Source organism: Diadema antillarum, unplaced genomic scaffold (genome assembly GCF_040938485.1).
Source record: "Diadema antillarum isolate AM-2024a unplaced genomic scaffold, OU_Dant_1.0 seq00000107_RagTag, whole genome shotgun sequence".
NCBI lineage: Eukaryota > Metazoa > Echinodermata > Echinoidea > Diadematoida > Diadematidae > Diadema > Diadema antillarum.
In genome coordinates this window covers 296,230-323,401 of record NW_027271193.1, presented here as the reverse complement: position 1 = coordinate 323,401, position 27,172 = coordinate 296,230, and the positions used below count along the sequence as shown (strand labels likewise).

Genomic DNA, 27,172 nt, shown 5'->3' with positions numbered 1-27,172 from the left:
TTGGCATTCTTCAGCACTCTTATGACTATGAAACTTTGCACAAGATGAAACCTTCAACCACTGCTTTCTCATAGAGGGGGACTATCACACTCCCATATTTCTTTTTGATCAACCCAAGTCCATTCAGATGGGTTGTAAGAGATGCAAATCTTTTGTTCTGTCTTCAAATTTAGTTGAGCAGACAACTCATCTCCTTTTGCCCTTCCCTCTCCCCCTGGCTGATGCTTTCCCAGCTCCCGCTGCGGAACCAGCAGCACCCTTGGTCCCACTGTCGGCAGCAGGCTCTGCCCCGACGCTCAGGAACTCCACGGCATTGGAGACGCCCTCTGGCGTGAAGCCGCCGATGATCGCCAGCTTCCCCTGGAAGACGGCGGAGGTGCCCGACCCGCGGGACGTCGGGCAGTCCGGGATGGACTTCCATAGCTTGTTGTCCTCCAGGCACTCGGACTCGGTGAGGGGCAGGGCCTTGCGACCTGCGAAACAGAACACGAAACGGTCAAACCGCTCCGTTGCTTTTGAATACAGTGATGGCTGGAATTCGGATCTGGGGTAGGTCTGGTATTTCACAGGAAGGAGCCTGATGGGTTTCTTGTCCTGATACTGTAAAAGTGGAAATTTTCACACATTTCGCGCAACCAGAAACTAGTGCAAAAATAAAAGCACGCAAATATTTTTGCTTGCCATATGTTCCAGTAGTTGATGTCTGGATTCCGCGGAATTAAAAACATGCAAACTCTTCTAACCCCGCCGAGCGTGAAAAATTAGTCCCGCAACAATATCCACTTTTACAGTACTGGACAACTGATGGAGATGTCTCAATCTTTATCACTGGTATCATCATTCATCATTTTATCACTGGCAGACTTCAGGACATGTGTTCTTCAGTCTCTTATGCTCTACAATTTTTTTCTACTTGTTTAAACAATCCACTGCTTACAGAAACTGGGTGACTACGCTTGAATTTTATGGGAAATCATGATTTCTTGAAGCAATGAGTTTGAATGTCTAGCGATATCAACAACAGAATTTTTAACTACTACCCACTCAGAGCTATACATAGAGGATAATCTATAAAATCTATAAAACACATATTCATGAAAATAGCTGACTGGAGCTTGCTAACTACTGCATACTGTCTGAACAATTGCTCATGTATGAATATGACACACAAACATGCATTTTCAAAAACTCTAAAAGTATGCATGCCTGTTTGAAAAATTCTATGGCTGAAACAGCTTCACTTACTCATTCCTCCAACGACCACAATCTTTCCCCCAATGATTCCTGCACAGAAGTCCCCTCGAACATGAGGCATGGGATCCAAATCTGTCCATTCATCTGGTGGAGAAAAACCCAAGATTTAAAAAGTTTTGAAAAAAGATCCCTTAAAATGGGAATAGACTTGAAAGATATTCAAGAGTGCATGTGGCCCATGCTCTGAACCAGATGCTGCTCAAATTCCCTATGTCACTGAAGGTACATGACTCGAAGGTAATCATACTCATTCAAATAACCCTTCTTTCAGTATTTTTTCTTTCGCTCACTGTGTTTCACTTGTTGTTGCTGCTGTAGCATTTCCATCCCAAAGCGAAAGCTCCTTCAACAGTGTTGATACAGTGCACATGACAATTTAGAAGCATGAAGCATTGAACAAACATATCAATAAGATGCACAACCAGACAAAATTTGTAAACGGAATTTATATTCCTGACAAATTCTGAAAATGCCATTAATGATTTTTTGCTTTTTTTCTTCACAGAAATCATAACCATGCTACAGATATTTCATTGGCATGTATTTCTAAAGCAAAAAACAGATAAAAGAAAGTCTACCCTAGCCTGGAGGTCCCTTTTAGTAACATGTATGGTAATCATGACAGATAAAAACACTGTTCAGGACTCATCATGTTTGCATGCTTTGGGATGGTTATAGAAGAGTCAGTTTCATCAATCAGCAATGAGCAAACGTAGGCAAAACATAAAGCTGTAGATACAGTAATACATAGCTAAACTGGCTACATATAATATTGTGCATTTGACAAATATAAAGCAATATTGACATTCTTGTCTCTCCTACTGCCCAGTATTTTGAGAACATCTTTGAGACTTGTGATATGAATGGGATTACTGCTTAACCCTTTAAGCCCCCATGCATCTAATGTTCAAAAGTTTGAATTCAAACAAGATTGAGACAAGTATCTCCTGCGTGACTATCTAACTATCCTGTAAGAACACAAGCGAATAAACCACACAAAAATCTGGCAACCATTTCAGCAGATGAGCATTCCGCATGAACATAACTGGCGCTTTACCATTTTCGACATCATACTCTTCCGTGTTGTCGTGGAAGTCCTTCCCGTCCGCCTGGAGCCCCCCGATGCAGTAGAACTTGTCATCCGTCATGATGTAGGAGCAGAAGACGCGGGGCTTGGTGATGGGCTTGAGCTTGGTCCATTTGGACTGCTTGAGGTCCAGCACCTCCAGGGCCTGAATTGGGTACTTGCCATTCCTACCACCTGTGTCATTAAAAAAAAATAGGGATGCAGTGCAACTCAGATCGGTATAACATCCATCCTTTTTCAGGTGGGTTAACAGATTATTTCATCACTAGAGCACATTTGCTGGTACCCTCCTCTGGCTGCAAAATGTTGTTCCTTCTTTCGTCAAATCCAGATTTCTTGCAAGACATCATTTTGAAATACAATTCATAATCTCAATAAATACTCACTTTTTTTTACAACCTGGAGCCATGTATCATAAAATACATAAAACAAAGCTGCATTGCATGCTTTGGCAAAACTGTTTCACTTTGTTACTGACAGAAATACTTGACCACTTAACTAATGACATAGTCTTGTAACATGGAAATATCTGCTGTGATCAACTCTCAACTTATAGACAAGCATGCATGCAATTCACTTGTGGGTAGGCCTACATTGCACAATCACCAAACATGGTGCATGTTGCATGAAGGCAGTGACCATGATATGTGTTCTCAATTGGTAACATTCTCATCATTGTCTCAGAATATCCACCATCACCGTAGCATGTGAGTTTATGAGCACAGCTATAATCCTCCATGCCAACCAAACTCCTTAACAAGTGACACATACATGTCAGAGTGCAATGACCTGTTAATGTCAAGTCATTTCATCATGATGGCTGGAACTTACCAAGGACATAGATGAGATTGCCCTTGAGATGGGCAGCTGCTCCATAGCGGGCCGTTGGCATGTCTGGCAGCTCTAGCCACACGTTCTCCTCAATGTTGAGGACTCGGCACTGCTGCAGTGCTGATGTATTGGCTTTCATACCCCCTATCGTTATGACTTTGCCATCTAGTAAATATAAGACAAGCGTTGACAAAGGGGTATATAGTAACTTGTATGGTCCACATCAAAATGGTGACAGTTTGACATCATATTAACTGTGTCAGCAATGAGTTATGACATTATCATTTTTACGATATAATGACCCATATTCTCACATTAGTGTATGGTTTCATCTTCATCAATACCAATCAATCATATTCAATGATGTGTAAAGTTGGGGCAGTGTAAAATGTTCAGGAATAAGCTTGGTATGGAGATCCATAACTTTAAATCAGCATTATCACTGCAAGGGACTAGACAGAATCTACATATGTATGTGAATTTGCTCTCAATCACTTTAAACAAGGCATCTTGACTCCTCTCTGTTCTCCCTTTGCCTGGGGCTAGGAACAAGGCTGTTGTGTTGAGTCAACTTACTATGGACTACAGTTGCAATGTTCTGAATCTGCTCCCCCAGTGTCTTCATGCCCATGATCCATTTCTTGGTAGACGTGTCAAACACGTCCACGGCATCAGAGGCCTCGTTGCCTCCTGCCACACCACCGAGGACGACGATCTTGTCGCCGACCACGGCTACAGCTGGCTGACCTCGCTTGTTGGGCAGGTTGGGCAGGCGGTTGTTCCACTTCTTCTTCTCAGGGTCGTATACTTCAAACGCATCCAGAGGATTCCCGTGCATGCTCACCCCTCCGATGACATATAACTTCCCCTGGCATTCTACAGCTGTGGAATACACCCGCTTGGTGGGCATGGGTGGGAGTACCTCCCACGCAAAGTGATCTCCTCCTGCAACTGCCGCAGTTGCCATATTACCCTTTTTATTAAGGTGGGGGGACAAAACAAACCAATAACTAAAGACTAGCTAAAAATGAATATTTATTACTTTTTTTTCTTGCATGCATCACAAACACTATAAAGGTGTATTCAATGCGAGAGTATCCAATCATAAAAACCTTCATCAGTCCATTGGAATTGAGAGGGATATCTTCAAAACATAGCAAAAGTATCGACTATGAGGTGATTTATATTTAGATAGTTAATCTTTAATTATGAGTGCTCTTTTTGATGGAATTTGTGAGTTGAAATCAACACAGAAAATAGAAATAAAATAAAATCTGAAATAATAAAAAAAAATTAATTTTAGAATCTACGTCTGAAAATGAATCTGAGAAACTTTTTCCGTTGGTGCAGTTTCAAACCTGAGTATATATACACGTTCATCCGTATTTTATAAACTTTCACTGATTTGCATGCGAGACAGAATTACCAGAAGCAGAACAGAGACATCACTTTAAAGACACTTCAGTTACAGGTAGTCCCATACACCCAATTCAGTGTATGGGACTATCCGTTACAAGGCAACAGGAATGTGACTTTCTTGACTTTCTGCGCTGATTGTTACAGTACGAGCTAGACAGTCATATCCAAAAGAGAATAACTGTCATGCACAATTCATAGATGTGTTATCGATATCAGCAAGCAGAAACTACTTACAGAGGTTCCAGTTGTTGCTCCCTCTCGATCGGTACAACCAACGGCTGGCTACCAACTGAAGGCGCCTAACTATGAATGAATGCTGGTAACAGTGGTATTCGGCTCCGTCGTACAAAATGTGGTGGTGCTGCATGCGCTGCGCGGCTCCGGCGGGCCCGAGTGCCGTATGCTTCAGGCTCAGGCGCGCAGATAGATTACCCTCGCGCTGTTGCTGCCAGCATGATAAGGATCGTTCGAGAGTCCAACACATACTGTAGTAGGCCTACTGACTCCGCCCAAGTCGACATTTACAAGCAGATGATTATCAGTCCAAAAATCCAGAGATGAGCTATTGATCGATACAGCGCTATGCCAAAAACAATAAATCAATGAATAAGATAAAAGACGAATTGATGAAATAAATAAAATAGACATTACAGGAAAAAATAAAATAAAAAACACACTTTAAAGCGTACACTTGAATATGATATTGATATGACTATTACACCTATACACGGCTGTGATATTTCATAAAGCATAGAGGGGACCATGAATACAGCTCTATGGAGGGGACTTTATTTCTCTCCCGCGAGATTTTTTTTTTCTTTTTCTTTTTTTTTTGGGGGGGGGGGATGCCGAAAAAAAAAATCACTGTGAAATATCATAGTCTGACTGACATATCACGGACTGACTGAAAAACAGCCGTGGCTGATGTTAGTACCGTGGTTAAATAAAATGAATGAATGAATAGTGAATTTTATTGTCCAGGCCTATAAATACAAGTATTATGATTGACTGTGAGATGGGTTCATGTAGAAAATAACATGTGGATTATAATCTAACTAATATTATATTAATTTGTATATGATTTCACATGTCGGATACCATGCATATATATTAGGCCTATAGATCTTTTGTGTTTTCCTGTTTCTGGTATAAAGAATAGATAAAACTGCCACAAGAATGGTATTAGGAGCTCTCTCTCTAAGAAACATAGGCCTATTCATATGACTGTATTTTCAACTATTTCAAAGTGTTTGGCATGCTGAATACTCCATTGTGTACTCTGTGAAATATGTATCACCTTGTATCAAAATGTATTGCCTATTATGCATTTCCTTTTATCGAGGAAAAATAGAATAATTGAATAATTGTGAAATGAATTGAATATATTGAATATGTCACAAAGCAATTGTGACATCACAAAGCCATTCTGACTTTGCGCGCTGCTCCTTACGGTCAATTTTAGAACTGTCACAAAGCAATTGTGACATCACAAAGCAATTTTGACTTTGCGCACTGCTTGGTCACTTTGTGTCGTGAATGTCACAGAGCAATTCAACATCGCGCCCTGTTTCTTACTTGCCTCGTATGGTGATCCCTCCACAACATCGCATCCACCACATGACTTTTCTCCGCAATTTCCCTTCTTTTATTTAATCTTGTGATCTGTGATGTCAAGCAAATAATACCTAATTTCGAGTTTATACGGTTAAAACCATGGGCCCCGTGCCTCAAACAGTATGACCCTGCTGGTCATACCACTTCGGGCCTGCGCTCCTCACCAAAAAATGATACTAGTGGAGTCACCTCTGCCCATAGCTTTAACCAGAAACTCTTGAGGCAAAGTACATATTTGTATATTGTTAAACTTGATGATAAAATGTATGCTATCACGCGCACTGTATTATTACGTAATGCTTTCATCTATTCCATGCGCAATTGTTAGGACTCGGTTTCCACATCAACGTCAATGCATGGTTCTATAGACGCACTGTGACTGCACACACCTGGGACACAATTTGGTTATACACTCTGGCCAAGTAAAAAGCATATTTTAAACAATAAACCCTTCCACTTCTCATTAGTGACCGGGGAGGTGGAAAGTCTACTGCACCCACTGTGCACACAATTTTTTGAATGTATAGAAAGGAACGTCATCAGCTACCTTGAGGCTTGCGCCTTAAGACACGACACGCGTTTATTACTTTGATCCGCTGCAAGGCGATTAATAATACATAGATATTGCCATTAACGCGGCTGTGCAGGGTGGCTTCCCATAGCAACTTTCAATTTCCTATAGGGCCTACTGGTAATCTTATATTCTCTCACACGCGCCGAACACGAATTCGAGTAAGTGCTCACTATAAATACCAAGTCTTATCTGCTTAAGATATACCATACATATTCTCAGTCAGAGTGTAACCAATTATATTCCATGTTTACGCCAAATAAATGGTAATCTAATACTTTGCAGTATCATTCTGCAGGCATCAATGCGTTATCTGCTCTGCTTGGAATATGAGGGTTGCAGGGGAATAGCGTAATATTATGGCATTTGAAGAGCTATGGGGCGAGGATCAGGTGCAGAAGTTGTAGGACAAGCGGGAGCAATCAGTAAGTATATTGAGATTTTACATCCTTTTTTTTTCTTAGTCGTTCTTGTTGACTTAGCTCCTTGTGCTTAAATTCTTCTTCCTCTTTTTTTCCTTTCCATCAGCATCACGCGACTACGATCAAATTCATCATCATCTCGTCACCGTCATCGTCGTCGTCGTCCTCCTTCTCCTGTTCTTTCTCTTTTTTCGTACACAAACGTGTACGATATGTAATTGAATGTGGAGTTTCTGTTCGTAGTTGTTCCAGATGGGTGAGTAGATAAAAAAAATAATGAATAAAGTTACATAAAGTGTCAATTTCTTCCTCTGCTTCTCCTTTCTCCTTTTATTTGAATTTGTTTACCCTGCTGTGTTTTTAAAACGTCTTGTCGTGTTTATCGTTCAAAGGGGAAGATTTCCTTCTTGGCTTTCGTCGACAAAAAAGGGAAAACCAGACACGTGGGACTCAGATGGGGGGGGGGGGGGGGGGCACTGTCGAACGTTGTGAGGAGAAAGAAGGAGTGAGATTTTCAAATCAACCTGTGAAAGGGCAAACAAAGTTTTTATGTGCAGGTCGACACTATCAAAGTGCATTGTCTGGATTATTGACCCGCCCGCTCCCTAACCCTCTCGGTAGAAAGTCTTCGGAGAAAATCAATGTTGTCAAAGCAACTAACGCTAACCTTTCCCTTCTCGGGATAGGCAGCTGATGTGTGCACGGTTATAAGCACGCGACAAGGCGTATAGACAAGAAGTAGGCCCGTTATAAGATAGATTTGCACTGGGTCGAGATACGTCCTGAACTTGATGACAACTTTCTAAGAGGATGACATCTAAGCTCTACTTGGAGGAGGCTTGCAGGAATTCTCACCCTTAGAGTTCTCCGAAACCTCAGGACCATTATGAAAACTCTCTCTGTAATTTGAAGTATTTTGTTGTTCGCTATACAGGATTTGACTTTGTCTGGGAATCTCCGCGCGGTCACGTTTACCTAGAGGCTGTGTACACTTGGCTTTCAGTTCCTTGCAGCCTGACCCGAGAGTTAACCTCACGAGCAACGTGGGAGAGATGGTAACCGGGCAAGTGCAAGTGAATGTCAACCCAAACTTCACGACAAACTCAATTTCAAGAAAGTCACCATCGTAAGTATATGGAATAATAGTGTGTGTAAGATATCGTAGGCATAATTATGTGCCGAGATTGTTGAAAGCACTTTATTTAACGCAGGTGTCCTATATACAATTTTGGCTTTTAACCTCTTCTCATGTACTTTATACGTCATTATAATACGCTCACCAGATGATGAGAAGAATTATGAGAGTTTCTGGTGTGTCAACTGCGCTGTCACAGTGGTTTACCCACTCATTCCGAACAGATGCTCTCAAAATGTACGACGATGATATAATTTTCAGTTGGTATAGATCGGGCGCTATGTACCAGAGGAAGACATTGGGTGATCCTCGGATGGTTTCTGCTCGTGAAATCGTGTTCGTGATTATCAGGTTTAAAGATATTCGGAAGGTTCCAGTCATATTCAAATGAAATATGATTGGCGACTAAGATAATTATGTCGAATATCTCCTTTCTGTCGTTGATTCTTTTCCCTGCTGGTTTGACGACACAAAATCCTTCAGAAGTCAAATTTTCCTTTCATCCAGTGCGATATGTCTATAGACCAATGGTGTAGTCAGAATATTGATGATTTCATAGGTTGCTTTATCACCTGTCGTCTGAACATCTGGACTTTGAAGCTGTTCCTGTCAAGAGCCAGGACTGTAATGTTCGATGTCTCTCAAGATAGTAACCTCCAAACTAAGCATGCTATAGAGTGGTAATCAAAAAGAGCACGGTCTGCAAACACACCTTTTTACCCGTCAAGGAGGAACAACAACTAGAGCAAACACAACTTGAACATTTTTGTTCGCGTGTTATCAATACAGACCATAAAGAAAGCAATCACATCGAACGCAGCAAACGGTTAATGTGGTAATGATTAGTCAAAGGATAGAACTGACTGTTAATTAAGCGATTCTTTGTGCGTAATGTTCTGCGCATCATTTGTTACTACGGTTACAGCTGCTGTGATAGCCTGATGGCATTGTATATCACGGAGTTAGCAAGAGACGTAAGTTCTATACAAAAGCTTTCAATCTTAATGCTAGCCTTATATCATATCTCGACATAATAGTCTTAGCATGCTTATTTTCCAAGTTGCTGGAAAAAATGGCCTTTTTATCTTACTGTATTTGATGGGAGCTGTAAGCAAATAGCACTTATAAGTATTTACAATACAGCAACCGATATTGAGATCGTTGCTTCGTGTTTTCTTGTTTTGTACATAATCATTGTCTACACACTCTGTACGTTGTGTTCGTATTAAGTTCTTGTTCAATGTACACACCACATGCAGTTTATCGATATATTGTTGGTGCTCTTTATATAAAATGTGTTTTAACGTTATTTTTTTTTGTATTTTCATATGGGCATAATGTAAGAACATAATATTTTAAAGACGACTCGAGTTGTTCGTCTTGACTCGACACACGCTTTTCATCGCTGATGTAGACAATATTGTGCTCGTGCATTATAAGAAGGTTGAAAGAGGATATTGTATGAGTTCCACTGTATTGTTTCATTCGCACATACTGTTCCCACTTTTGCAAACCTTGAGACCCCGAATTTCTTAAATGTTTTCTTTACATCGTCCTACTGCTGCGACGTCACGCATTATTGCAGAGTTCCCATCTCAAAGCGGGCTGTACATACGCAGACTGAACCTTAACAATTCATAAAACGAATTTCACATTTAAAAAAATCATCGCATTTCGGAATATAAACTGACGCAGTCCCCCCCCCCCCCCCCCCGCTCCCGCTAAAAAAAGGACATAATTTTAGAATGATCAATAATCACAGATAAAGGTCACAGGAATTTTTACTTCCTTTTAAAAAAAATCTGAAATTCATATTATGTAGTGTGTTTTTTTTTCTTCAAACATATTGTGCTTTGTGACATTATGAGATGTTCATAGCCTTGCTCTATCAGAGGGCAGTTAATATATGGAATAAACAAATTCATAACATTTTAACAGGTAGTCTGATTTTTCTCAAATAGGTCAATGTTATATCATGTGACAGACATTTTCTGGGACTTCCAGAAGGTGTTTTAGGAAAGTTTTCACCGGCTCATGAAACAAAAGAACAACAAAAACGCGACATTTCAATTTATACTCGGGATGACATTCTTCCAACATATCCGACAGAGAAAGAATAACGTAATTATTAACGACTCTCACTCCCATAGACTGGAAAATGCTATACTCAGTATACATGATTGATGTGTCGTCAGCCACAAAGTATCGAAGTGTGATATCCCATGATGGGCCCCTCATGTTTGCTTCAATTAATCTCGCAATCGCATATTCAAGTGAAGATAATCACATTACAATCTCATCGAAGCGGATTACAAGACAATGTTCAGGTCTCCATTCGACTGACTCGTGTTTGCCCATTATGCTCACTCATGATCCTTGATTTCTGTATTGATACAAAATCTCCCCTTTTCCTTTTGTATTTCACACAGATCGAGACAAACAACCCTTGTCCAGTTGAGCTGAGAGGATTACCGGGGAAAGAGAACCACTCCAAGGTGTTGAACGACAAGGACCAAGATTCCCGACGAGGGGGGATCAACTAGGCTAACCAAAGCCATTCAAGAGACAATAAGGGAAAGCAGCTCTATACCTCATCTTCAAGAGGATGACACTACGAGAAAGTGCCGAATACTGACGTCATCACTTGTGAAGGTGTAGTGGGAAAGTGTTGACCGTTACAAACAGATTCTTTGAAAGCAAGGACCGCAGCAGCTGCCCCTGAACAACATGAGCTCTCCCTGATGAGTTGTAAACAGACGTCACTGTAATAAGAGGGATCTACGCTTGGTGAAAACTTCATAAACATCATTTTTACAAACCCCTTAGGCTGGGAACTTCCATCAACCAGTAAATTTTCAGTCTTGGTAGAACTGAATAGCAAACAGATAACTAGGGTTCATTTGTGGCGCACAATACCTCCATTAACGGTGCCACCGACACAATAGATGACTGCGGTGTAAATAGAAGATTGTTTCTTCCCGAACCCCTCTAGAAAAGGTTCATCCGGTGAGAGGTTTTCGTGTCAAAGACGAACAGAGACAATTTGGCAATTCGCGGATTAAGGCAGAGGAAAAGTCCTAGGTGAGGTTTCGGGTCAGCGATGCAGCACAAAGGATCGATACAATGGCTGTAGAAAACCCAGTACCCATAGTGAGCCACGACCGGGGGTCGCATGCCGCCAGCAAACACGCCAAACATCTGACAGACATCAGAGTGTCGAGTCAGAAGCTCGCTCTCCAGCACACGGTGCGAGCTAAAAAACTCGACGAGCGGCAACTGTTCAAGTTCCTGAAATCGCTCGAAGACAGCAAGAGCAGGAGACTGCTGCAGATAGACAAGGAAGTGGCAGAAGTGGAAAAGCTGTTGAAGCGACTGAATTCTGAGCAACGGGAGAATTGCGCCGGCTCGGGCGATGATCTGTCCGATTTCGAGGGAGAGGATGGCGGCGAAGTAACGAAAAGCGCCGACGCCGGAGCGAGGCAGCGACGCGGCGTCAAGAAAAAGCAGACGGTCTCGAAGATGTCCAAAGAGTTCGACGAGTATGCATTCAGAGCCCGACAGAAAAGAGGTAGCATAGATCGCTTGGGGAAAAACAAGGCAGACAAACTGTTGAACGCATACTATAGATTTGACTCCGAAGGAAACCGTCGACTATTTTCGCCTCTGATCTCCAGCCCATCCAAGACGCCAAAGCCCCCAGCGCGTGTAGCGTGGGACTCTGATCTTTTTCCCGAGGATATTTCGGTATCCAACTACACCGTTGCAACTGGAACGGACAGCCGCATCAACAGCGGCACGAATAGGAGCTTCATGTCCTTTGCCGACGACGTTTTCGACGACGATGTGACGCGAGCAGACACCATCACGCCGGGGCGAGCAATTTTCATGACATCGGGCAAATTCTCATCACAAAGCGTGCGGAAATCGTCGAAGACACATCGGTCGAAATCTGTAAAGATCGCGACACCACAGGGTGTGGATAGCATGCCGTCTTCGCGGTCCAGGTCGCGAAAAGTTTCGAGGACGTCTGAAAACGGCGATCGACGCGAGAGACAGAGAGAAGGGCAGGTTGCCAACGACTCTGTGAGTGTCGCCTCGAAATCAAGCGTAGGCTCAGACTCCCATTCGAAGGTGCCCGTCATCAACGTGACAAGCGACAAAGAGGATGACATTCCACTGAACTTCAAACGTTCTAGACTCAAACTGAAGCGGCGACCAACGAATCTCGCTCAAGAGGTCACTGTTGATCAGCCGAAGATTGTCCTGCCAACCGAGAATGCCGATCGTAACGACGAACTCCAGAGGGCATCTACTCGGGATGCCTGCACTGGTGCATCTTGCCAAATCGCGGACTGCATATTCCACCGCCCACATCACCTTCGAAGACAGAGTACCATGATCGAAGACCCCCAGTCGACTTTCGACGAGTATTACCGCGTCGCGAGCGCAACACATTCCCGTGCGACGGGACAGCCGATTATCTCGCCCATGTTCCAGACAGCCGAGGATAGGGAGTGGAGCCAAGCGCGTCGCCTACCAGTCTCCCCGCCGAGCCCTACGCCGTCCGAAATCCTCGCCGACGTGGTCATAGAGCGTGAGGAGGTCGCCGAGAAGCCGGACTACACCGACCTCGACGTCATGTTGTCGGTTCGTCGGCCCATCAAAGGCTCGAATCGCGATCGAATGCTCAAGGACAAGGAGGAGAACATCAAGAACACGTTTAAAATCATGAGACAGAAGATGGCAGCCAGCATACCGCCCGATTTCAATACGAATTACGGAGTCCCAACGCCCAACTGGAAGATATTGAATCCTCTGAAAATGCGCCATAAGATTGCCCATTCATCCCCCTTATTCACTCTCTGGAAATTGAACTAACTGTGTTACTGATGTTAACCAATCGACCTGTTTTGTATTATACGTAAAAGGAACAGATTATGTCTATTGAGATCAACAAAAAAGTTTATTTACCTCTCGCACTAGAATTTTTCTTGATTCAGCAATATATGAAATGTTAATTCATACGTATATGTTATGAAGTAAAAACGGAAAAACCCACAGTGATCTTTTTTGTTTCACTACTGTTTCTCAGCTTTTTATACAACGTACGTATACTATTTATTGCAGCAGGTGACTGTTGAAATTATCCACTAGTGGTCTTTCCGTATCCTTTGCTAAACGAAGGTGCTATAGTTCTCTGATAACGACATGGTCTACCATACACTGGAACTTGCCATTCTTGTAGATATTCATCGGCTTGTATTTCGCTTGCAATTCATACAGTAAACATGAATTTCATAAGAACCAAAATAAGTCACAAGTCGAGATAAGGAAGTTCCGCCAAAATATCAAAATAGTAAAGGACTTTTAACATCCAAGTCTATCATGCCTAAAACACAAACAAACACAGGTTGCTGCAGATGCATTGTCTCAGCTCATTATAATCCCCAAATTTGTGGCGATGGCCTTTCAACATCATGTTCAAATCATACATGGTATGTAGTTTCTTTTAAAGGACGTTGAAAAAGCTGTGATAGCATTCCATTCCCTCATTCTTGTTACTGCCAATTAGAACAAAGTTGCCAGTTTTACAACGTTCTATGAAAACAGCGATAAGAAGAATGTTAAGAACAACGTTTCTTGCCTGTAATGAAAATATGTCTACACTCTGTTTATTAATATACATAATATTGTCGTCGATGTATTGTACAATCTAATTCTGACCCTTGATGATATTGTTCAAATCGTACCAGCACCATTCCTAACGATTCTGCTCATCTGTGTGGAAAAGGACCTGTGAAGAATTTTCGTACTGCCACCAGAGTTTACTGTATCCCTCGTGCAAATTGTTGGCATCAAATTTACCATTCGAAGAAGCAAGGAACGTTTGATAGCTAATTGATAGTGTATCAGTACGGCAGCTCCAACTTCAGACTTAAATGTGTTGTTGTGAGGAGCATTGCAGGCTGAACATTAATACATTGGGCCAAGTCAGTATAGCCGCAAGGATATCTCCCTATTATTTCGCTCTTGCGATAACGAATCATCGTTTCAATAAAATTATTCACTTTACATCCTCATAAAAAAAACAACAGAAAAGGAAGGCTTCTCGCTATAGAAGTCATGTGCAGGACATGGTTTCAATAAGAACATCCGTTCATCGGGAGCCAACTGTTAGACAGAAAAACAAATAACAACTGTAATGCACGCACATGTTTTGTTTTTGTTTTTTCGTTTTATGACGAGTAAATCTTTGGTATCTACAACATTTTGTCCTAAAAAATTATCAAAGTCAATAATATTGACTTATGGAGATTTATTCCTTAACAAGGTTTCATAGGATTTGTTATTCCATGGCTAGTTTAATCAAACAGAGAAAAAAAAAGTTCACTGCAGTCGGTGACTTTATTCGACTGAGGTTTAATCATACCTTTGCAAAATTAAAAAGTAAAAATAGTTCAGACTCTCTTTCCTAACTAACGTGGTGCGCATGATGCCAACAGTATTTCAGAGTTTACAGGGTTACAATCAAACTAGATCTCCATCGTGTGTTTCCCACTGTGATTGTTGACCATATTCATCTCTCGCCGGGACTTCATAATTATCTCCATTATACATAAACATACATTCACTTTCCATGTCAGGTAATAAGGGTAACAGCAATGGCTGTGAGGACATGATGATGTTCTTATAACCCTCTGTATACCGCAGCAATTTACTGTCTACGTGTTTATGTTTTTGTGTGAAATTTGTACACATTTGATTACTCGGCACAAATAAGGGTTAAAATTGCTTGGTTGTCACTGTTAGTCAATTCCTTTGTAAGCTATGAGGATGATGAATCTTTGATATGATTGCGATGGGTCCAGCCGTTTTTTGTGCAATAATAGGAGTAAGAGAAAAAATTGATACTATATAAGCACAACATGTAAAGCATGTGTGTGTGTGTAGGAATTTTCATGCGTCAATTTGCAGTTTCTATTAAATCCTATATGATACCAATATCATTCGAGTGATGGAATGACACCACTTTCTTCTGTGGATTACTGTTGACATTAGTAATGGTTATACGAAACGTTGAAGTTATCATATTCTTTTTTTTTTTTTGTAGTTGGCATACAGTGTTGAAAAGACATTCCACAACTGTTTTTTTTTTTCTTTTTTGTGTGTGCATTACCTGAATACAACATAATATCGGGATTTCATAAGTGAAATGCTTTGAAATGATTGTGGATTTTTATTTTTTTTCGTTTTATTTCATTACATATCGATGGAACCACTGCAGGTCGGTGTCTATCTAATCACTGCGAAACTAATTTTGGGTGTAGATGTATTTGATTATAATTCATGCATCTCGGCCTTGTGCAGGCTTTGTGATCATAATCTTTATGGACAGGGTATAACAGTGACACGAAGTAGCAAACTTGGGTAGAAAAACAAAGGTGAATTGATGAAATAGTTTGCTCAGATAAAACAGGAACGCATTAAAGGTAGAAATGAAAATGAATATACAGGGTTTATGCCTTTGATATACTAGTATATTCGTCAACATTTACAAAGTTGGGTTGGTCGTTTATGTAGGTGATATAACGAAATCCTCTGCTCAAGCGGAAGTGAAAATCGTATCAGTGATTGTTTCATTTTTTTTTAATGATGTGTTCTTTATGAAACACATTTATAGATTCTACGAACATTGCATGTTTTTAGTGAAGTGATGTAAAGGTATGTGACCACACGAGCACTTTAAATGTATCTTGTTACAACTATTATTATTCCTGCACGGGTGCAGCACTTGGTGTCTCAAACAGAATGTGAAAGTGTTGTAAAACTGAATAAAATCCGGGGTTCCGGTTGATCGCGAGATATACGCATGCTCAGATAGCATTTATCTTTGAATTTCCTTATTTGCTTATCTTCATCCGTGAAAACTAGCATACTGAAAACATTATCCTGTGCAAAAAACAAAAACAAACAAACAAAAACAAAGAGAGAGAGAGAGAGAGAGAAAAGAGAGACGTGCATACCACCCATATTCTCTGTCCATATGTGTGTTGGTGTGTGTGTGTGTGTGTGTGTGTGTGTATGTGTGTGTGTGTGTGTGTGTGTGTGTGTGTATGTTTGTGTTTGTGTGTTGATTTAAAAAAAACTTGAGGAAGGGGAAAGGCCCCCGAAAATACCCTATTGGCAAATATGCATTATCTGTTTTTCTCTTGACAATCTACCTATCAACGCTATATATCTAATTGATATGTTTGTATGTGCATTTATATGCAGTTAATGTAATCAAAATAAGAAATTCGGCATATTGTTTGCAATTTGTATGTCGGGAGTGAGTCATTCTGAGTGCAGAACAACTTCGTACAGACATCTTTTTCTCTCTTCTTCCATTTCATTATGTGAAAGGCTCAGGAACACACAGGGAGCGAGTGAGCGAGAGCAGGTTAGGGAGAGAGTCGAGTGTGTACGTAATGTAGAAAAGAAGATGAAAAGAAAAAGGGATAAATTTTGCAATAGGGGTAGCTCCAGACCGCTGGCATTCAATTAACGCGGACTCCAGGGGAAATGCAAACACGAGAACTGCATGCAGTCATCTCTCCCACGGGTAAAACCTTTTGTTCACGACAGATACCGGTACCCATTTTAAGGAAAAACTCACATAAGGGCGACAATGAAAACCACTTTCCGTAAGTCCATCAGGATAAGCTACGACACTCCATCACTCTCTTGATATTTCCCGTCGCAGTAGAGCTAATTATCGTTACTTGTTACGAGTGTAACAGGTTTATATTGTCGGTGTCTTTTAATGTACATTTTATTTACCGTTCCAAGACGAAATTTGTGCTAATTGTGTCTCTTGCAAACTGGAAATGTTCAATTTTGTGACAAGCCAACCGGAGGCAGAAAGAGATCGAGCTTATTGATTTCTAATATTAATGTCTGGAGAGTTTTTGTAACTTGCCAACACACTTGGAAGGTCTCTTGCGATGTATTCCACCACCTTCGAAAATGAAATAACGACAGCATACCAGCATGGAGAGATATTTGTGTGCCCTGGGACCCCCGTAAGGCACTGTATTACATTTACGTACTTATCTCCCCGACACCTTTCATCTCCACTTTGAGTAAGTCTTCAGATGTAGAGTTATGACACCCCCCCCCCCCCACACACACACACTTTCTGAAAGGAAATCCGTTTATAAAATAAAAGCCACTTTCTTTTGATCTATTGCTTCTCGTCCTCTTGTACACCCATCTTTGATTCTACTCTTCCTTCTTTTCAATCTTCTCTGATAATCCTTAACTGATTATGGGCTGAAGATTTGCCAGTATATCTTTTTCACGTCGTTGTAATGATTATTCTGAAAAGTAATAAATGCTTGTCCATATTTTTTTTTTCCTCCGGAAATAGTCCGGTCATTGGCACTCTATCATTGTCATTCATAAAGCACCACGAGGGTTTATTGTGACATTGTGTAATACACGCTACAATGAACTTGCAAAATGGTGGTGGCGGGGAGGAGGAAGGAGGGGATTGGGGAAATGGTGTCATAGGTTGCAGCAGGGAGATGGGAAGAGAACTCTTTAATACCTCCCTGTTTGCGCGATTTTCATACCAGACCGACTCGTCAACTTTTCTCTGCTCAATTCTCAAAGACACGCCAATCTCAACGGAAAATTCCCCAACAACAATTCCCCGTGCTTGCATACTACCTACTCATAACAATATTAGCAGTGTTCAGAGTACACCACCTAAAGTAGTGTATGAAGATATAATGAAAATCTACTGATGACACTGTAAACGAGACTTTATCAAAATGATGAATAGCTACAATTGTAGAAATCAAAATATGGGCCATATAAACTTTGCGGTAGAGGGAGCTATACCGATTTCTCAAGTTGCTGTTGATTCAACCCCCAACCATAATTTGCTCTGTCTGTTTGTTTGTCTGTCTCTCTCTTCATAATTATGCATATAATCACATATAAACACACACACACATACATACATGCCATCTGATAAGAAAACAAAACGTATAGAAACAACCTCTAAAAAAATCACACCATCTCACCACCCACAAAAAGCCTCTGAGCCAAACTTGGTTGAGATTATTATAAGTAATTTCTTCTTGCCTTGTTTGTCAAAATAACAGATCACATCTCATTTTGTAACAGAATTACGTAATGACAATTAGAAGAGCACCCATAATGCATTCATAACTATTCAGACATATGAACAAGTGCGACAAAGATTATTATAAGGGAGCATACTGATTAATAATCGGGAAAAATACAACTGGATAATTCTTTGCTTCAAAATGATAACAGTGGCAGGAGCAAAATGAACAGGTATTATCAAATTTGGTACATAATAATCTGAATTGACAAAAAGCTGAACATACAAACAAAAATCAAGAATACCTGTAAGGCAGCTGCTTTTGGCATTTCTTAAAATCATTGAAATACACACGGCAATCTACTGAGCTACTAGTTCATGTTTTTATAACGTCGTGGTAAGATTTAGTCCATATTCTGACTTGTCTAACTCTACACGTTTTCTTCCAGCATGTAAAAAAAAACCAAAAAAACACAACACAACAGCCTGACTTGTTACCAAATCCAAGAAATATGAACACATTACCCACACTCTTACTCTGAATTCTTTCCATCGGCTCCCAATTGTTAGTCAAATTAACTTAAAGATTTTTTTTTTTACAACATGTTCTATCCAAAATCAAATTCTCTATACATTCCAATTTATCCACATCTTCATTGTACTGTATCATAACAAATTATCGTACTTTAAAGGTTACGTAAATCTTAGTCTATGTTGTATCTACATGTATTTACACAAATCTGGACTAGAAATTATCTCCCATATAGGCGAAATTCGACTTGTAAAACTTTGACTTGTGAAAGATTATTCTAAAGAAATAAGAGAAAATTGGGACTTTCTGGAGCTTCGACTTGGCCAAGTTTTCGACTTGTGCGAGGTTGACTGTATTTACACAAATCTGGACTAGAAATTATCTACCATATAGGCGAAATTCGATTTGTAAAACTTAGACTTGCGAAAGATTATTCTAAAGAAATAAGAGAAAATTGGGACTTTCTGGAGCTTCGACTTGGCAAAGTTTTCGACTTGTGCGAGGTCGACTTAGGCGAGGTTGACTGTATTTACACAAATCTGGACTAGAAATTATCTCCCATATAGGCGAAATTTGATTTGTAAAACTTAGACTTGCGAAAGATTATTCTAAAGAAATAAGAGAAAAATTGGGACTTTCTGGAGCTTCGACTTGGCCAAGTTTTCGACTTGTGCGAGGTCGACTTAGGCGAGGTTGACTGTATTTACACAAATCTGGACTAGAAATTATCTCCCATATAGGCGAAATTCGACTTGTAAAACTTTGACTTGTGAAAGATTATTCTAAAGAAATAAGAGAAAATTGGGACTTTCTGGAGCTTCGACTTGGCCAAGTTTTCGACTTGTGCAAGGTCGACTTAGGCGAGGTTGACTGTATTTACACAAATCTGGACTAGAAATTATCTCCTATATAGGCGAAATTCGATTTGTAAAACTTAGACTTGCGAAAGATTATTCTAAAGAAATAAGAGAAAATTGGGACTTTTCTGGAGCTTCAACTTGGCCAAGTTTTCGACTTGTACGAGGTCAACTTAGGCGAGGTTGACTGACCTATGTATCTTTTGTACCTCAATTGGAGGCTTTTGTATAAAGCTCCACATTTAAATGTACTCTATTACTGCTTTATCATTGTAAAATCACATTTACATAAGATTTGATGCTTCAGATGGGAAAACAATTGGCAATCATTAGTTAACATACATATAGTTCATGTCATACATAGTTGAATTAACTCACACGAAAATATCCACTTTAACAGCACATTCTATGTGTACAATGCAGAATGTCACATAGATGTTGGATTCAATCCCTTTCTGAAAGCAAAATTTAAGACAATGAAAATAGATATGCTTCACATAATTTGATGTTGTTTTACGGCAAAAATGTCATTAAAATGCAATGCTGTGGCAAATTCATGACCTCCTCTCCCATTCACCAATATGATATATGGAGTAGATTAGCAAGGAATGTTCCTGAGGGAATACATGTATAAACTGTTGGTTCTTTGTGCAGCATAGAAACCATTGCACCAAACAGTCCACAAAATGGTATGAAACAGCCTCGTGATTGACCAACATATCAAATGAAGCAGCACACAAACATAAGATAAAAAACTTAAATTAATGATTATTCAACAGTGCAACCAAAGTGACTTAAACATGGATTCTAAACAATGAACTGGAATTATATCTCTATCAACTTTGAACATTCAATTTAAAAAAAAAATCTATCAAAAATTAAACCATAAGCTTGATAAGATATTCCACTGTGATGAATGAAAACTTTGCAGCATTCAGTTGTTATCAACTCCAGTCACACATACCAGAATATTGCACATACACTGTTTTTGGAGTTTATACATGTACTGTACAAGTCACAATGCAGGCACAGTAAATCATAGCGGCACGTTGTCTTGAAAACACGATCGCACAATAATAATAATAATAATAATTGTTATAAAATGGGTTCAAGAATGTAGCCAATTGGAAGCGCTGAAATGAGTCACGTGTGCGTGCATTAATTTCTTACTAACATGCACAGGCCGGCCCGCCGTGCAAAAAAGCGTTAAATATTTACACTAGCAGTGCACACTCAATCAGTTGTTACAAGTGCGTCACGCGCTACTATACGCGCTGTCAATCATGTAAACAACTTCTAGTTCGGGCTGCCAGCCGGCCTTTCTTTTCTTGTGCATAACATGTGACGTACGTATACTCTTACAGTAGTACTTATATGTGCGGGATTTCCGAGTGCGACGTGCGTAAATGTTTGGGACGAACATCTTCGGACATCTTGACTATTGAGCGAGTGCTACATGTAGCTGACTAGTGTTGACCCACAAAGGTACATGAAAAATGCTGTTAGTTTTCGACCCATTTTATAAATCAAATAATACACAGGTTTGAGTTTGTGACGTTAGTAGTGGAGATGCAGCTCACTCTCGGGTATTTGCAATGTAGTGCATGTTTCACAATTGTAAATACCCTCGAGTGCGCTACATCTCCACTAACGCACTCTCACCTGTGTATTATTTGTATAATATGATTTATATAGCGCCAAATCCACTCTGCAGAGTGCTCTAGGCGCGGAAGGAAGAGAAAGTGAAGTAGATATTGATAAAGAACATACAAATATCAAAATACAATACATGTACTGAGTAATCAAATGGAGGCCTCAAACAGGTGAGTTTTTAGACCGCTTTTACAGGAGTCTGATGAAGAACAATTTTTTATGGCTGAAGGTAAGTTATTCCATAGGGTGGGAGCAGCATGGCCAAAGGCACGTGTGCTCCATATTGTAGTGAATCTTGGAATTATAAGAGAACCGGAGTTGGATGAGCGTAGAGATCTAGCAGGGATGTAATTATGGAGTAAGTCAATGTTATACTGAGGAGCAGCGCCCAGAATGCAATGGAAAGTGAGAAGTAAAATCTTAAAAATAATGCGATCTTTGACTTGTAACCAATGAAGTAATCTCAAAATAGGGGTGATGTGAGTGTGCTTCTTGGATAGTGTAACGATGCGTGCTGCCGCATTTTGACAACACACAAAAAGATATAGAAAAAGAATTGCGCATGTACTCAAATTCAAATATGTCGGAGATGATCATTTGGGACTAAGGAGAGGAATACAACTTTATTTATGGATACAATGACTTCTGCATAAGGTGAACTCAATGTTGCTTATTTTTTTGTTTGTTCATTTGTTTGTTTGTTTTTTTGACAGAGGGGCAAATAATGATGTTCCTTGGGGCACATGAGTGTATGATCTTGTTTGTTCAGATGTAATGGATAATTAGGATGTCACCTACTTGGACAAACTGGATACATTACACATTTGAACAGTCATCAAAAGAATGTCTTTTTGAGATACAAATGCAATTTAAATAAATGTGGATTCAGCTGACCCTGTTGACTTATCTGCTAACCTGGACATTAAACATTTGAGCAATTGTTAAGAGAATGTCTCTTTGAGGTACAGTACAAATGCAATTTACATAAATGCATACTGTATACGCCGAATATTTCACGAGGTTTTTATTTTTGCGAATTTCGCGAGTCAGGTGCTATTCGCGAAATTAAAGACACGCAAAAATATTGACTCTGATCCCGATGTGAATGTGACGTACGAGTGTACCCTTCACCGTTCAGTACAGGACTTCACGATCACCAATTTAACCACTCGCGAATTCGTCGGGAATTCCTGATTCGCGAAAATTTAGACTCGCGAAATATATGGCGTATACAGCAATGGCGTAAATCCGTACTGAGGAGTGGGGGGGATGATCGGCGATAGCCACCATCACAACGATTACAAGCCCATAACCGGACCGGCGCAGCACTTGGGGGGGGGGGGGGAGAAGCTTGCCCCCCCCCCACACACACACACGCTTTACAGGGATCAAATGTCCCACTCTTTTCCATGCAAAGTGGGAGGGAAGTGGCAGCAAAAATATGAAGAATTTTTGTTCTTGTTTTTATTTGTTTGATTGTTTGTTCGTTCTTTGCTTGTCTGCCAACTTTCGGCAGAAAATCAGACCTTAAAAGTATGAAGACTTTTTTGTTGTTTCTCTTGTCTTTTGATGTTCTTTCTTCTTGACTGACAGGCGATTTAGACACCCCCCCCCCCCCCCTTTCAAAAACGTAGCGCAGCCCTGAATAATGCCCAAATAAATTCAATAAAATGCTAATATGGATATCCATTTTTTTTGGTATGTAATAACGTAGTAGATATTTTCCTGTAGCTATTAATTGTATTCTCCAATTTTCTTGATTTAAGTCAGTAAAGCAATCATCCCAGAGGCATCGTTCCGTTTTAATGATGGGGGGGGGGTAGGGGAGGGACTTTGAGTTTGAATATCTGTGCGAGGGAGCGGAGCGGCCTAGCGGGGGGGGGGGGGGGAGGGTATGGGAGGGGGTATCCCCCTTCCACACAAGGAAAATTTGGCATTTTCAGACCTGAAATTCAGCCATCTGGTGCACACTTTGAGTGAAATTTGGGATTTTTTTTCCTATAAAAGAGTAAGAAAAAATATTCATAGATAATTGAATGACTACATCGTGGTATTCAGCTCTTGCTCCGCCTGTGCGACATCACTGTGAAGACCTACTAAATAGTGGGGCCTATCACCGGCGTAGTCAGGATTTGATCTTAGGGGGAGCGGTTAGATGCGAGGGAGCGATGCGAGCGAGGGGGAGGGTGTGGGAGGGGGAAGTGAGAACTTTTTGCATATTGATGTTGTAAATGGTGCAATTTGATGCATTTTTTTGCGTGTTTTATCGACTTGAAACAGTCCAACATGTTTAAGGTAGCAGTACATTTTATGTAGATTATTATTGAACAATTTTGCTTATAAAATAGTATCATTTAGAGAAACTTCTTGTATTAATTCTTACACTGAAGATCATGAACGCGATCATGAATTTTGACATTGTACAGTCCAAGAACGGCCGTTTGTAGCTATATTTTTTCGCTTAGGAAATTAAGGGGGACGCACCGGGCGCAACTGCTGGCAATTACTGTCAGCAACATCAGGAGAATGACATAATGATGAAATGCGAGCGAGCGAAGCAAGCGAGCTTGAAAATTTTGATATTATACAGTCCAAAAACTGCCATTAGTAGCTTTTTTTTTTTTTTCGCTTTGAAAATTAAGGGGGGGGGGGGGGTTCGCACCGGGCGCAACTGCTGGCAATTACACGGCAACAACATCAGGAGAATGCCATGACGATTAAATGTGAGCGAGCGAAGCAAGTGAGCTTGAAAATTTTGATATTATACAGTCCCAAAACGGCAACTGCTGGCAATTACCCGGCAACAACATCAGGAGAATGGCATGACGATTAAATGCGAACGAGCGAAGCAAGCGAGCTTGAAAATTTTGATATTGCTACAGTCCAAAAACGGCCGCTTGCAGCTATATTTTTTCGCTTTGAAAATTAGGGTAGGGGGGCGCACCGGGCGCAACGGCTGGCAATTACCCACCAGCAACATCAGGAGAATGGCATGACGATTAAATGCGAGCGAGCGAAGCAAGCGAGCTTGAAAATTTTGACATTGTACAGTCCAAAAACGGCTGTTTGTAGCTGTACTTTTTTCGCTTAGGAAATTAAGGGGGTGGGGGCGCACCAGGCGCAACTGCTGGCAATTGCTGACAGCAACATCAGGAGAATGACATAACGATTAAATGTGAGCAAGAGAAGCGAGCGAGCTTGAAAATTTGATATTTTACAGTCCAAAAACTGCCCTTCGTAGCTGTACTTTTTTCGCTTAGGAAATTAAGGGGGGTGGGGGCGCATCGGGCGCAACTGCTGGCAATTACTGGCAGCAACAAAATATCTCGTAAACACATTTATGATGTAATCTGGGGAATTTTCAATCCCAGAAGTGTATACTATTTTTTTAGGGGGGGGGGAGCCCTCCGTTAATTGAAAGTATCTAGATATCTCCTCCCATCCAAGGAACATTTGCATTTCTTTAAACTGAAGTTACAGACCTGGTGCACACTTTAGATGAAACATTTTAAAATCTGTCGATCTAAAGTGTATTAAGTAAAAATGACTGAACGGGGAGGGTATGGGAGGGGTTAGGCCTATCCCCCTCTTACGCGAGGGAGATTTTGTATTTTCAGAATTGAAATTCAGCCCTCTTTGGGTGAAATATTTAGACAGTTTTCTATCAAAAAAGTAAGAACATTTCCACATCTTGGGAGTTACGAGGAGGAGCAAAATGATCTGTTTGTCCCCAATACTTTTATGGGGGAATCATCCCCCTCCCCCTCCATCGACGCCTCTGCATTATGAGGGAGCTTTTTAAGTGAAAGATCCGCTGCACACTCTTTGATGAATATAAGAAAATAAAACGTCAATCTCAAAAGTGAACAAAGTCTATCGAAAGGGACCCAGTAGCGGATCTTTTGCATATTCATAATTGCAATTCAGCGATCCGGTGCATAATTCTGGCGGTACTTGTCCAATTTTCCATAAAGAAAGTTCGAGATTTGTCCTCATCTCGGGAATTGCTTGGAGGACAAATGATTTGTCTGCCCCCAACATTTCCGTAGGGGCGGGGCAAATGCCCCTTTGCCGCCCCCCCCCCCCCCCCCCCCCCGAGATTTAGATTCGACGCCCCTGATCATCCCTGTATTTATGCCCATAGATGTATCAGAGTCATCGTTTCAGGAATGATGCAGGAAATGGAAGGGGGGGGGGGTTCAATTATGGCCGTATAGTTTTTGTTACTGTTTGTTTGTTTGTTTGTTTTCGTACATAATTTGCAGATGGTCCAGAGTTGCTCGCTTCATAGCATGCATGTAAGCCTATGCTATTTGACGTTGTCAACGTCTGGACCATACCTTATGTCGATATTACTTTCTTCGCGAGCGAGCAAAGCGAGCGAGCGCTTGAGAAAATTATGTATACATTATCCTACAAGATAGAATACTGTTCAGCTCTGTTACCTGTCTGAAGGCGGGCGTACGAACGTCATGCAATATGACAAAAATGATACAATCACATTTCTGCTTCCTCCATTTTTTTCTCAAATTTCAGGGGGGGATGATTGTACAGGCCATCCCCCCCTCCTCCATTTCAGGGGGGGGGGATATATCCCCCCCATCCCCCCCGGGATTTACGCCCATGGTATACAGTATTCAGCTGACCTTGTTGACTTACCTGCTAACCTGGATATTACACATTTAAACAGTTATTGTTTAAAGAATGTCTCTCTGAGGTACAAAATGCAGTTTAAATCACATTGTATTCAGCTGACCCTGTTGACTTATCAGCTAACCTGGACATAGCATATTTGAATAATTGTTAAAAGAATGTTTCTTTGAGGTACAAATGCAGTTTAAATCACATTGTATTCAGCTGACTCTGTTGACTTATCAGCTAACCTGGACATAGCACATTTGAATAATTGTTAAAAGAATGTTTCTTTGAGGTACAAATGCAGTTTAAATCACATTGCATTCAGCTGACCCTGTTGACTTATCAGCTAACCTGGACAAAGCACATTTGAATACTTGTTAAAAGAACATCTCTTTAAGGTACAAATGCAGTTTAAATCACTGCGCATTCAGCTGACCCTGTTGACTTATCTGCTACTACAACCTGGACATTACACATTTGAACATTTGTTAAAAGAATATCTCTTTGAGGTACATATGTAAATCAAATCACTGCTTATTCAGCTGACCATGTCGACCTATCCAGTGACCTGAACATCTTAATCCACTTTACTCATCAAGCTAACAGCATTTATGGAAATCTTCAGTTTTAATGCATTCATTTCTGAAACATCAAAGTGTACAAGCAATGTAACTTTTTACCACTGCCAAACTTTATGTTTTGAAATTTTCATCACTTTGTGACTTGTGCAACCATGAATCCTCTCATAATCAGCTCGGAAAAAAAAAAGTCCACCTTGTTTCACCTGGCAGATGGTCTTCAGTAAAATATTGATCTGATCCTGTGTATAGGTATGTGCTTCATGTCGGCCCAGTGGTCCTTGCAGTAGTCCCACAAATAGAAATCTATGATGACAGAATTCAGCATCATCTCTTTCTTCCTCCCATTTTCCTGTAGCAGCTGTTTGATCCCTTTCTGAATCAACTGCAGGAGAGGAAGCACACAGGAGATAAAAAAAACCAAAAAAAAAAACAAACTGTACAGTAAAACCAGAAATATTTGCTGC

The 27,172-nt window shown here is 40.6% G+C and overlaps 3 protein-coding genes across 3 annotated transcripts in view; 1 reads left to right on the top strand and 2 right to left on the bottom strand.

Moving 5' to 3' along the window:
• Positions 1–186: 186 nt before the first annotated feature.
• Positions 187–4,862, bottom strand: LOC139726983 (kelch domain-containing protein 8B-like). Its single transcript, XM_071637968.1, has 6 exons — positions 4,826–4,862; positions 3,749–4,145; positions 3,173–3,337; positions 2,312–2,515; positions 1,246–1,338; positions 187–473 (listed from the first exon to the last, which is right to left on the bottom strand). The coding sequence occupies exons 2-6, from the start codon at positions 4,137–4,139 to the stop codon at positions 187–189; spliced, it is 1,140 nt and encodes a 379-aa protein (XP_071494069.1). The 5' UTR covers positions 4,140–4,145; positions 4,826–4,862.
• A 6,304-nt stretch (positions 4,863–11,166) lies between these two features.
• Positions 11,167–13,223, top strand: LOC139726974 (uncharacterized). The gene has a single exon (XM_071637960.1). The coding sequence runs from the start codon at positions 11,457–11,459 to the stop codon at positions 13,209–13,211; it is 1,755 nt and encodes a 584-aa protein (XP_071494061.1). The 5' UTR covers positions 11,167–11,456; the 3' UTR covers positions 13,212–13,223.
• Positions 13,224–26,925: 13,702 nt separating this feature from the next.
• Positions 26,926–27,172, bottom strand: part of LOC139726982 (queuosine 5'-phosphate N-glycosylase/hydrolase-like) — a 35,886-nt gene continuing 35,639 nt past the window's right edge. The window contains exon 10 of the mRNA XM_071637966.1: positions 26,926–27,090. Within this exon, the coding sequence (XP_071494067.1) occupies positions 26,926–27,090 (165 nt within the window). The remainder of the gene's footprint in view (positions 27,091–27,172) is intronic.